The 12,752-nt window shown below is 44.1% G+C and overlaps 1 protein-coding gene across 2 annotated transcripts in view; it reads left to right on the top strand.

Annotated features, from left to right (window-relative positions):
• Nucleotides 1–894: 894 nt before the first annotated feature.
• Nucleotides 895–12,752, top strand: part of ANK2 (ankyrin 2) — a 589,776-nt gene continuing 577,918 nt past the window's right edge. Inside the window, exon 1 of one of the 2 annotated variants that reach the window (XM_084626827.1) lies at nucleotides 895–1,321. In XM_084626827.1, the coding sequence (XP_084482953.1) occupies nucleotides 1,250–1,321 (72 nt within the window). In that variant the 5' untranslated portion in view covers nucleotides 895–1,249. The remainder of the gene's footprint in view (nucleotides 1,322–12,752) is intronic. The other variant, XM_084626832.1, reaches the window with a different exon arrangement.

Below are 12,752 nucleotides of genomic sequence, written 5' to 3' on the forward strand. Positions count from 1 at the left end.
GGCCTGCTCCCTGCAATGCATAGTACAGCATCACACATTTAAACGACACAGTTCCTGAAAGGTCCTCTAGGCACAGAATTGTATAAATGTGTCCCTGTGCAGGACGCTCCGCCGTCCCCCGGTCTTTAATTACAAACATGCTCTGGGTAGACCCAGCCTTATCATGAATGCATTTGTGCCGATTATGTTAATTTCCTAGCATCATTTCCCCAGGGCTCAGAGACAGAAAGCAGAGTAAATCTATACAAACACCCGCTACCCCACCCAAACGCACTTTTCTTTCAGTCCGGTCACCAGAAACTTCACGAACCCGGATTTCTGTAGCTTTGCACTGAAGTACCCTTGCCGTGATGAAGCTCCCAGCATCCAGCTGGCCCGCTAGTGGACTCACGGCACCTTCACTCGAAAGAAAGATCAACAACGTTTTTGTCTCCCCCAAGGCTCACACTCCCCTCCCCGAAGCACGAGAAGGCCCCCAGGCACTTTTCCCATTGCCCACCAGCAGGAGACCTGCTTCCTAGGCCAGTCTGCCAAAGGGCTAAAAGGGAAGCAAGTCACGTATCAGCTCCGCACTGCCTGGGTTAATTCCTGGTGCGGGGCTGCGGGCTGGTAATGGGGTGGTTAGGTGGGGTGCGCGTGTGTAAGTAAGGGGGGGGACGGACGACGACTCCCTCTTCCCACTTCCCCACCCTCGGCTCCAGCCAGCAGTGCTGCAGCGAGACGTTATTTCCAGGAGCTGTCCATGAGCTCAATCAGCGGCCCAGCCTGCTGGCTGGCTGGCTGGCTGGCTCGCCGCTCTCTGTGAGGGCCGCTAGAATAATCCCAGCGCTCGCGCCGCTCCCCACCCCCTCGCTCGCTCGCGCACACACACACACACACGCACACGGGCTGGAGGAGGCTGGAGGCTGGTGTGCGCGGCTGCCGCAGAAGCCGCCCCGCCGCGGAGCCCGAGGGGAGGCACAGCCGCACTGGCGCGGACTTCCACGGGCAAGGTCATGCGGTGACCGGCTTCCAGCCCTTCCCACCCACCGACCGCTGCAGGGCGCGCCGGGGGCCCGGGTTGGCTGGGACGGCGCTGCGCTCGGCCGCGGCGAGGCGCGGGGCTCTGGGATGATCAGAGCTCCCTCCTCCTGCCCTTGGCGCTGTCAGAGGAGAGGCCGGGAGGCGGCTGCGGCGGTCGCAGGCGGAGGCCGGGCGGCAGGGCTGGGGAGAGCACAGTGACAACGAGAAGGAGCCCAGGAGCAGGAAGATGGCTTCCCCCACCTCCCCCGGCCCGGGAGGCGGGTCCTCTCCCCCCGCCAGCCAGGCACGCATTCGCCAGGTGGGTGCACCCTGGAGAGGGCACATAGCTTGGGACTGACGCACACCGCTTCACAGGACCCACTGCATGGCACTGCCACACAGTGCCTCCCTCCACTCACTGCATGGCACTGCTACGCACTGCCGCACGACACACTGCATGGCACTAGCCTCCACTGTCTCACAGTACACTGTGCAGCACTGCCACGCAGCCACACAACACTCACTGCATGGCACTGCCACACAGTGCCTCCCTACACTCACTGCATGGCACTGCCACACAGTGCCACATGATACACTGCATGGCACTAGCCTCCACTGTCTCACAGTACACTGCACGGCACTGCCACACAGTGCCTCCCTCCACTCACTGCATGGCACTGCTACGCACTGCCGCACGACACACTGCATGGCACTGCTACACACTGCCACACAATACACTGCATGGCACTGCTACACACTGCCGCACGACACACTGCATGGCACTAGCCTCCACTGTCTCACAGTACACTGCACGGCACTGCCACACAGTGCCTCCCTCCACTCACTGCATGGCACTGCTATGCACTGCCGCACGATACACTGCGTGGCACTAGCCTCCACTGTCTCACAATACACTACACGGCACTGCCACACAGTGCTTCCCTACACTCACTGCATGGCACTGCTACGCACTGCCGCACGATACACTGCATGGCACTAGTCTCCACTGTCTCACAGTACACTGCATGGCACTGCCACACAGTGCCTCCCTCCACTCACTGCATGGCACTGCTACGCACTGCCGCACGATACACTGCATGGCACTAGCCTCCACTGTCTCACAGTACACTGCGCGGCACTGCCACGCAGCCACACAACACTTACTGCATGGCACTGCCACACAGTGCCTCCCTCCACTCACTGCATGGCACTGCTACACAGTGCCTCTGAACACACTGCATGGCATTGGCGCAACAACACGCCCTGCACGGCATTGGTACAACCACACATTGTAATAACAGCCTGGCGCACACTGATGTGATGCTGCACAATACACACACTGCAAGGCACTGGCACACAACACAGTCTGCGTGGAATGCATAACACAGAGTAATGTATGCTCCCTGTACAAAACAAACACACGCTCACTTCACACTGACACCATGTGTCACACACAGCAGACACACGTCTGACATAGAGAGCACTGAACCAAATACCACAGATGACACTAACCACCACGTGTGTTAAAACATCTCAGACCCACACAAAGCCTGACTCATTCATCTCACACACAAAACACTGCACATGAGAAACACCACATAACCTGGAAGAGTCAAATAGCAGGACATTGTATGACTGACAAACACCACTTGTCTCTTTTTCTCTCTCTCACAGACACAGAGTTTATCATTGTATTCTAGAGGAATGTGGGTTTCTATTTGCACTGTGTCATATAAGAGGGGCTGAAGCCATCTGGGTGTCTAAGAGCTGTGTGGTGTATGCTTGTGATCTGCAGATGCACTGATGACAGGAAGGGTAGCACAGAGGCGGTATGTCAATGTGTGTAGGCGTGAGTGTGATCTTTCTTGGCTGTGTTATTATTGTCATGCTCTGATGAGACACGGAGATAGCAAGGGTGGCTCTGATACAGGAGGAGGCAGGCTGAGGATGAAGTTTGGAGTTTTCCTTGGTTACTGGCTCAGCTAGGATTGGGCTTCAGGAAATGAAGTGGGGATATGTGAGGATAGCAGATGGCAGGTTTTTTTCTCTGTAAATGATCAGAGCTGCAGTTGTTGGGAAGGGGTGGGGGCGGGTGGAGGGGAAATTCAATGTAAACATGGAAAAGTTATGATAACATCTAGAAATGCTCTCAAGTGTTATGCTCACCTTCGGTTTACATCGCTTTCCACATCAGGATCTCCAGGGGTTCATGGTCTGATTCATGTAAGTTGTAGTATTATAAGGACTCTCAGTTTCTTTTCCCTTCATTCCACTTGTTTGGCAACTCAGTGAAAAATTAAGGGGTTGTAGATCTACCTGTTTGTAATCTAATTAAGTTCTGGTGACTATGCTGTACTGGATCTTTCTTTTGACTGCCATCTTGCTGCCTCTGTCTGTTGCTTCTGTTGATTTTGACATGCTGTGTCAAGGGCAAAGATAAGATATCTATACTGTTGAAATCTAATAAATATGTTCTTCAGTGACATGCACTAAATTTTCTAAAATGAATTCAGTTGTAGAAAGCAAGACCCTATGTTGTGATGACGCTCACTTTGTAATGTGGTACCACCCTGTTAAAAAAAAAAGAGAGAGATCTGATAGCAATATTCCTATATAATGTCTCTAAATAAAATTCACTGTTGCAATCATTGTGTATTTTTGATATTTACATGGCAAGGATTTGTAAACCTGTTAATACTTCCTAAATAAATATATAGAAAGTAGGACCCTAGTTGCTACTGAATTACATTAAAATTATGACAAAAAACACATGGGCCTTTCCCATCAGTGTGTACCAATCATATAGAACCCCTCCCAACTCAGTGAGCTAGATGATGTCATTTTATGAACATTGATGGTGAGGGATCCAAAAACCAAAGTATCACTGAATTTTAACAGGCAGAAGGACTGAAAGGTAAAGCACTGAAAGCAAACAGTTAATTATTAATCTGTTGACACGTCTCTCCTTACCTCTTAACATTCTAATATAAATATACAAACAAGACTATTTCAAATACTATGTAGGTGTGCATGTGTAATACATGCATGTATGTTAAATATAATACTCATATGTATATATATTGAATTATATCAGGATGCCAAGAGATTAATACAAAGTTACATTAAAACAATTTGAATAACAGTAGCTATACATTCACCAATATTTTAGGGTGTGTTACTATTGTGGGTGAGACATGTTTATTGAAGCACATGAATACAATTCCTAATTAATATAATGCAGCAATTTGCAAAAAAGAGCTGTAAATTGTAGTGACTGGTGCATTTTTTGAATTTTGAAATTGTTTTTTAGAGTTATTTTGCCATTCTCCACCTGGCCTGGTCTTCATCCACTCAAGTAGAACAGAAATACTGCCAACTTCTGACTGCAGGGAATTACAGTGATTCTGTTCTGCAAGTGTTTTTGAACATACTAGAAATAGAATAGATAATAATGGGCGTGTCCTGCTAAGGTCTGAAACGTTGAGTTTGCTTTTTATATTAGGACTTCAAAAGTAGCATGATTAAGATGATAAAATTAGTAAATTAAAAACTGTTCAAAAAAGGATTCTTGGTAAGTAATCAGATTAGTGTGCCACATATGTAGTCTTCTTTGTATCTTCTGTTGACAAAGTAGTGATAGTGTTTATGGGGAAATCTCAGCTTTTGGAGTTCAGATAACCCTTCAGAAGTTTGGATGATTATCTGAACTAGCCAAATCTATTATGTATTGAAAGGTCAGGCTGGAAATCTTGGGTAACAAGGCTTTTGTGTGAGATTTCAAGACACATTTGCTTCTGGCCCCAGCTGGAAATACCACAAGAACAGTCTTTTTTTCAAGTATTTTGGCACTTCCTGTTCCTTCCCAGCTGGAAACGGAACATGAGGAAGAAAGTATCCGGGCTTTAATAGTTCAGTCTGAGTTTGATTCTAGAAGTGAGCAAAGTGAATAGGGGACTTTCCTGAATTCATTTGACCCTTTCTACACAGTGAAATCAGCAAAGACTTGGAGTATTGGGACAAAAAGAAGTTACAGTAAAGAGCTAGCAAGGACCTGACGAAATCAGACCTTGAAGAAATCAGGTCCCAAACCTAAACACTAGGAATCTTGGAGAAATCAGGCCATAGAGAAACTTGTAGCTTGTTTGCTTATAATTTATTCAGTATGTTTATTTGAACCAGATATGCAGAATCATCCCTTGTAGTGACTGAGAGCTGCTATGGCGACTCACCTCAATAGAAATTTGATTTGATCCTCCTGCACATTTCAACCCTTTGGTGCATTTCTTAGATCTATGGTCAGAATCTAAGTCATGAATATGACTTGAATATTACGTTTCCAGTTATTTATTTTTAATAGCAAACAGTTGGGGGTTGCTGTTGCCACGGTCCACAGAGGGAAGGGAAAAAGAGAAGCCATTCTAGAACCAGTGAGTTGTTCTCTACATGGTAATATTAAAGACACAGAGACAATATTGCATTCCATCCAAAAGAAAAGTGAGATGTTACATACCGGGGAAGTGAGACAAATACCATAGGCTTCACTGGGCTGTTACGTGTGCTCAAGTGGCTAGTGGCAGGGGTGGCCTTACCATGAGATGAACTGATGCGGCTGCCTCAGGTGCCAGACCTTGGCGGGGTGCCACTAGGACCCAGAGTGTAAAAATTGTGTCTGCTGCTGGTGCATATGTATTCTCTCTGCTCTAGATACGCAGTGATGGTGGAGTGCTGTGCTGGAGGAAGGAGGGCACAAGAGACATAACAGTCAGAGAGGAAAAAAGGTGAAAGGGAATAACAGAAAGCAGCAGGAACTCCAGGGAGAGAGAGGAGGAGGATCCTCTTATATACCTCCCTAGCACCCCCAGGAGCCTGGACTGATTAACACCAGCTTCTCAGGGAGCTTCCTGTTTCCTGCTCCTTCCCTGAACTCCCTTGAGGCGAACAGGCAGTCAGCTGAAGCAGTAGGAGCCAATTAGGCCCTTAAGACGCTGATATCTTCTCTCACTCAGGCCCTGCTCGTAACCTGCTTATTTGTCCCCTTCAACTGAGTGTAGAGAGCCACTATAGCTGGCACAGAACAGCAGTCATGAGTGAGAGAAGAAAACACCCTTCTGGGGCAGCATTCAGAAAAAGAAAGAAAGCAAAGGAAGCTTTTCTATCTGAGCAGGAAGGAGCTCTCCTGAGCTACACAGACACAAATGTTCATGGTGAGCCTTCCGGCCCCAGTGAGGATGTGAGTGGTGAGGAGATGCCTGATCTTCCAGTTAGTCAGAATGCAGGTGACCTAGCAGCTACTGCAGCATTCATATCTCCATCTCAAATGGATGTAACCATGCACATTCTTGAAGAAAAGTGTAGATCAGAGAAGAGTGTGGTGGAAGCACAAGAAACAGCTGCTGCTGAGTTTAGTTCCTTAAGTCTAGGACTGTAGACCCACTTGAGCGGTAGCCTGAGGGACTTCCTCGTATTGCATGGGCCACAGCAAATGAAAAATGTCATGTTCCCCGAAGACAATGAAAATAGAAGTTTCCATCCAACACATTACTGGCGTGAAATCCCCAATGGTGACAAAGTGGAGAGGCCATGGCTTATGTACTCAAAACCCCAGAATGCTGCATACTGTTTGTGTTGCAAACTCTTCCAGTCTAATGTTCCAGCCACATTGGGTTCTACAGGAACAAAGGACTGGAAAAATCTGGCAAGAAATCTGGCATGCCAAGAGAAGCAAATCACCAGAAAGCATTCCACAGATGGAAAGAGCTTGAGATGAGACTATGGTTAAAGGCCACCATAGATGATCAGCATCAAGAGAAGATTGCATCAGAGTCTCTTTACTGGCAAAATGTTCTGAAAAGGCTCATTGCCATTGTGAGAATGCTTGCTACCCAAAACCTAGCACTGCGTGGCACTTCAGATCAGCTGTATGTGCCAAACAGTGGAAACTTCCTTAAAATTGTGGAGCTGATGGGTGAGTTTGATGCTGTACTCCAGGAGCATCTAAGAAGAGTCACCACCCAAGAAATGTACACACTCCACTACCATGGAAAAACAATTCAAAATGAGATCATACAGTTACTGGCAACAAAAGTCAAACAGAAGATTGTGGCAGATCTGAAGTCAGCAAGATATTACTCTGTTATTCTGGACTGCACACCTGACATCAGCCATACGGAACAAATTACTTTAATGTTGCGTTTTGCAACAACAACAGAACCTAGTGAAAATGTTCCTGCAATGGTGACAGTCAGAGAGCATTTTCTAGAATTTATTGACATTGATGATACTACAGGAGCTGGTATGACAAATGTGCTTCTTAAAAAGCTGGAAGATACGGGAATTGCGATAGCTGACATGAGAGGTCAGGTGAGCAAGAGACTTCAAGGTGTTGACCTTGATATATCTGGAGCAATGGAACAACTGGACAAAGCAAAGTCATACCTACAGTCTTACCGGTCAAATGAGGGATTTCAAAATGTTCTGAAGAGTGCACAGAAGTTGGCAGAAGAACTTCACACTGAGGCTATTTTCCCACCCATTCAAGAATACAAGAGTCACTGAAGAAGAAGACATTTTGATTACGAGGCACGGGATAATTCCATAAGAGACCCCAAACAACAATTCAAAGTTGAATTCTTTAACCAGGTGTTAGGTTGTGCAATATACTCAGTTGAAGAACGTTTCATGCAGCTCAAGGAACACAGCAGTATATTTGGGAAGTTGTATGATACTCCCAAACTCCTCGCTATACCTGAAGAAGACCTACACCAGCAATGCAGGGCACTAGAGACAGTGTTGACACATGATGACATGCATGATATTGATGCAAGTGATTTAGGTGATGAACTGAAAGCCCTTTCAAGACACATTTCATCAGGATCAACTCCAAAGGCTGTTCTGGAATATGTGTGCACAAATAAGGTGACCACCCTCTTTCCAAATGCTTTTGTTGCTCCGCACATACTTCTAACACTTCCTGTAACAGTTGCCAGTGGAGAACGCAGCTTCTCCAAACTGAAGTTAATAAAAACACATCTACGCTCCACAGTGACACAGGAGAGGCTGTTTGGCCTTGCAGCCATCTCAGTAGAGCATGAGCTGGCCCAGACTGTGGACCTTCAGGAAGCAGTTCAAATCTTCGCAACCAAGAAGGCAAGGAAAGCACCACTTTGATTATTCAAACAGATAAAAATGCTAGGGTTTACTACGCAGACAAGAAAAGTTACATTTACTGTTCAGGCGTTTGAAAGTTAAGTGTTACTTAAAATTTTTGAACAAGGCATTTTAAGTTGTTAGTTTTCCTTTATTGGGGTAGGGAGCAGAGCAGTACCATGAGAGGAGCAGAACAGGAAGAAGGCAGAATTGAGACCTTTCAAAGTTTTGGCCCAAGTGAGGGAGCATGGGGGCGTCATTTGAGCTTCCCGCCTCAGGTGTCAAAATGTTGTGGGCTGGCCATGGCTAGTGGAGTATTCCATGTGTGTAGGAGGATCTTCTAATGTAAATTCCAGTACCATACCCCCTTCCTGACCATTGTCAAAGGGGCATGTCTAGGGTAAAAGGAGTATATGGTTGGGGCATCTCTACACCCTGGCTGTCCTTGGTTACCAAAATGGCTCCTGGGGGTCAGAAGCAACCAAAGGGAAAGGAAAGCAGTCTTCAGACTGTAGCGAAATTAACTACTAACTAGTCAGATATAAATTTAATGACAAATTGAAAACCTTATTTTTCTGTGCATATCTTTATTTCACTATTTTAGAAAGAGTTATTGCAATGATTTACAATGTTACCTAGCAGTCAGTTTGTTAGCTGCCACAGTTACATGTATCTCCATTAGGGGTCTGATGGATTATTTTTACTTTCAAATCAAGTACTTTTTAGCATTCTGAATTAGTTTTTCAGCATTCTGAATTAGTTTTTAATTCAGGTATTTATTCTGCAATGAACATGAGACAGCGACACAACATTCTGAATTAATATGTAGGGATGAATAATGAAAGAAGTGTTTCATGGCTACAAATGCCTTATATGCTTAATTACAGGTTTCAGAGTAACAGCCGTGTTAGTCTGTATTCGAAAAAGAAAAGGAGTACTTGTGGCACCTTAGAGACTAACCAATTTATTAGAGCATAAGCTTTCGTGAGCTACAGCTCACTTCATCAGATGCATCTGATGAAGTGAGCTGTAGCTCACGAAAGCTTATGCTCTAATAAATTGGTTAGTCTCTAAGGTGCCACAAGTACTCCTTTTCTTATATGCTTAATATGCATTTTGTCTACTGTATGTTTAGAATTATTTTTAATTACACTTAGAAAGGAGCCACTCAGCAGTCATGTTTCTGATCTTTGGATATGAGTTTGGTATTTCTTATTTGGACTTTTACTAGGCTGCAATGAAACAGCATCTATACAATGCAGTGGATGCCCTTCACAAACATTTAATAGTACATATACAAAGATATAAGCCCCACGATGAAATCAAATAACCCAAATACAGCTAAAATTATTGACTCTCCTTATGCAACCACTACCAGAGTCCCACACCACCACATCTCTCACAGCTTTTTATGAGGAAGGGAGAAGAGAGGTCTTGCAGCATGGCAATAAACTCAGGCTGTTACAGACCAAATGGGTACGTTAACAAGAAGCCATTATGCTGATTACATTTTGATGTACTTATGTTATCACAAAAAGAAAAGGAGTACTAGTGGCACCTTAGAGAGTAACCAATTTATTTGAGCATAAGCTTTCATGTATCAGATGAAGTAAGCTGTAGCTCACGAATATTGTCGCCCATACTTCGGATTCTGCAAGTTGGTATGGAGGATGCCAGATTGACAGCCCTGGGAAGATTGAGGAGGAGAGTCCTTTGTGATATTTGGATTAAAATATTTTGAATGAAGAGAAAAAAATAGGAAACAGCTCTTCCTTACTATCTTCCAGGATCTGTTCATCATCCATAAGAAGTGAAGACTGCCTAATACGTTAGCAGGAAAAGAATATGATTTGTAGTGCAATTTAAATGTAAGGGAGAAAAATGGAGTGTTCAGATTTGAGCTGTCTATAAATTTAAAGAGAAACTACTATCGATACCAGAGCATGAAAATACGATCAGACATCCCTTTAAATGGCACTGTTTAACTTTTATTCAAGAGACCAAAGAATAATCTTGGGTAAAATTGGTGGAACATCCTCTTATCAGTGTTGCTGATTCTCTGAAGCACTGAAATTGTAGCTAGTGACTTTTGCTGCATTCCAGAGGTGAAAGTGAAAACAAAACTGAAGCAAGAAGCACAGGTGTCAGAATGTATTATATAGTGTGAAAAGAAAAGGAGTACTTGTGGCACCTTAGAGACTAACCAGTTTATTTGAGCATAAGCTTTCGTGAGCTACAGCTCACTTCATTCACTGAATGCGTCTGATGAAGTGAACTGTAGCTCACGAAAGCTTATGCTCAAATAAATTGGTTAGTCTCTAAGGTGCCACAAGTACTCCTTTTCTTTTTGCGGATACAGACTAACATGGCCGTTACTCTGAAACCTGTCATTATATAGTGTGAGAAGTTCAACATGCAGGTGAGAGAGAGATGATAACATGATCAGCAATAGCAGTGAAGTCGGTATTAGAGGTGGTGAGGAAGTAGTTTTCCCATTCAATGAAAATGTTCGCGATTATAAAGATTTTTCCAGTCTATATCAGGATTAACCCAAGACCTTTCAAAATATTTCATAAAAACAGAGAGAAAGAGTCCCCAGAGTACTCACCTGGGATATGAGAGAACTAGGATCAAGTTGCTGCTCCAAATGAGGGAGAGCAGGGGTTTGTACATCTCAGGTGAATGCCCTAACTTCTGGGGTGGGTCTCTGTGCCTCATTTTGACCAGAAATTCTATACTGGACAAGAGAAACCTTTCTGACAAAAGTGTCATCGGTTCCTATGAAAAGTTTTGGTTTTGACAAAAAAGGGTTTTGGTAAAAAAAAATTGCAACTAGCTCTAGTGAGTACGCACACAGAGTAAATATACCACCTAGGAATGTGGGAGCCAATCATCAGTAGGAAAATCAGGTTAGCAGCAGTGACTGAGTAATCTGAAATCCTTCTGAAAACCTCTCTATGTTTTTCCTTCTTTTTCAACTGTCTTCATTTTGGTATCTGTAGGGTTTTTTAACATACATATTTTTAAATTTACTGCTCTTGGTGGATGCCAGATTGACGGCCCTGCAGGATGGCATTCTCTCTCTACAGAACAGGTACAGCCAGGCAGTAACTGAGAAAACTTCCTTACACTGCTTTGCCACTTTGCTTCATCCCTGGAGGGCTTCAGTTCTGAGAGTGAGAATAGATGAGAGTTCATGGTAACTCTTCTGGGACAGCCAGCAAGGGTGCCAAAGAGTATTAGTGGCTTTTGTGATGTGTTAACTGGTCTGAAATTACTAGACACATTTCCCATAGGGAACAAACAGCAATCATATGGTAACAGTGCTTGTTCACTACTGAACTGGGCTGGATTTAAACCTGTGATCCAGAGGTGGAAGATTCTTTAATCCATTAACAGTGTCCTAATTTCCCTCTTATCTACATTTTTGATGCAAGTATTTTACTGTATTAAGGAAAAGAACTGCATCTATTTATTAGAAATTAGCCTAGTTGCAAAATTTGGATATAGGTCTAGCTTCCCCCCCTCCACCCAGAGTCTGAGAATGTTATTTTTTTTTTAGGGATTCAACTGAGGCCAATCTCAGCCTTTGCTCTATCTTTAGATGCAGAATGTGGAATTTTGGACTAGTTAAAAAAAAATTGTGCAGAGCCCTATTATTATGTACATGCAAGGGATCAAACTCAACCTAGACCTGTGCTGGCTACTACTAGCATAGACCTTTACCATGGCCTGCTGTAGCCAAAGATCCACTGAGAGGAGGTTGCACTGGTATAAAGTGGTCACAACCTCTTCTTTGCTAAAGACTCCACAGGTTGCCAGTGTAGTTGCATAAGACATCCCAGGAAACCCTATTATGTGCAGAAGCAATTCATCCCCTAGCACTCTGGGTGTTTGTTTGGCTCCAGTCACAGATTAAAGCAGCCTACTTCAGGTGGAATATCCTGAGGGAAGGCAGCAGCAACACCTGTGGCCTCCCAGGGGTGAACCCTGTCAGGTGCATGGGGGATCAGCTGGTGAAGGGAGTTGTAAATTGCGCCTGCTTGTTCCAGTTCACATGAATTTTGGCCAAAGGGGACAGAATTAATATAATTCTATATTATATTATATTCTATAATCGCCACTTTAATTATATGTTAACTGTTGTTGTTTGTATATGATAAAACACTATCCACAGACATACTTGAATATATTCATATTGAGAATAATACTGAAAAGTGGAAGATGATAAATAAATAATCCAGTTGAATGAAGCCTCTTTAGAAAAGTCAGGGAAAGATGCAAAGACAATCACCAGAATATTTACATTAACTGATATATTATGTGATTTACCATGTGATCTTTATAAATAAACCCGTTTCATTTAATCATGAACAGAGATGGACCCAAACAAAGTTTCCAGTTCTAAACACTTTATCAGCATCCAGAGTTTTGGTTCAATCTTATCTTTAATTTTGACCTTTTAAAGCTATTAAAAAAGTAAAAGTGGTGACATATGAGCTTAGGCAGCACAACATTAAACAAAGAGAACGTCTGCAGAAATGAACAAATATGAATTCGTGATTTCAGTAAACCACGTGTGATTTATTGGGAAAAATGCATGC

This window comes from Lepidochelys olivacea, assembly GCF_965140295.1.
Source record: "Lepidochelys olivacea isolate rLepOli2 genome assembly, chromosome: 4".
In the NCBI taxonomy this organism is placed as follows: domain Eukaryota; kingdom Metazoa; phylum Chordata; order Testudines; family Cheloniidae; genus Lepidochelys; species Lepidochelys olivacea.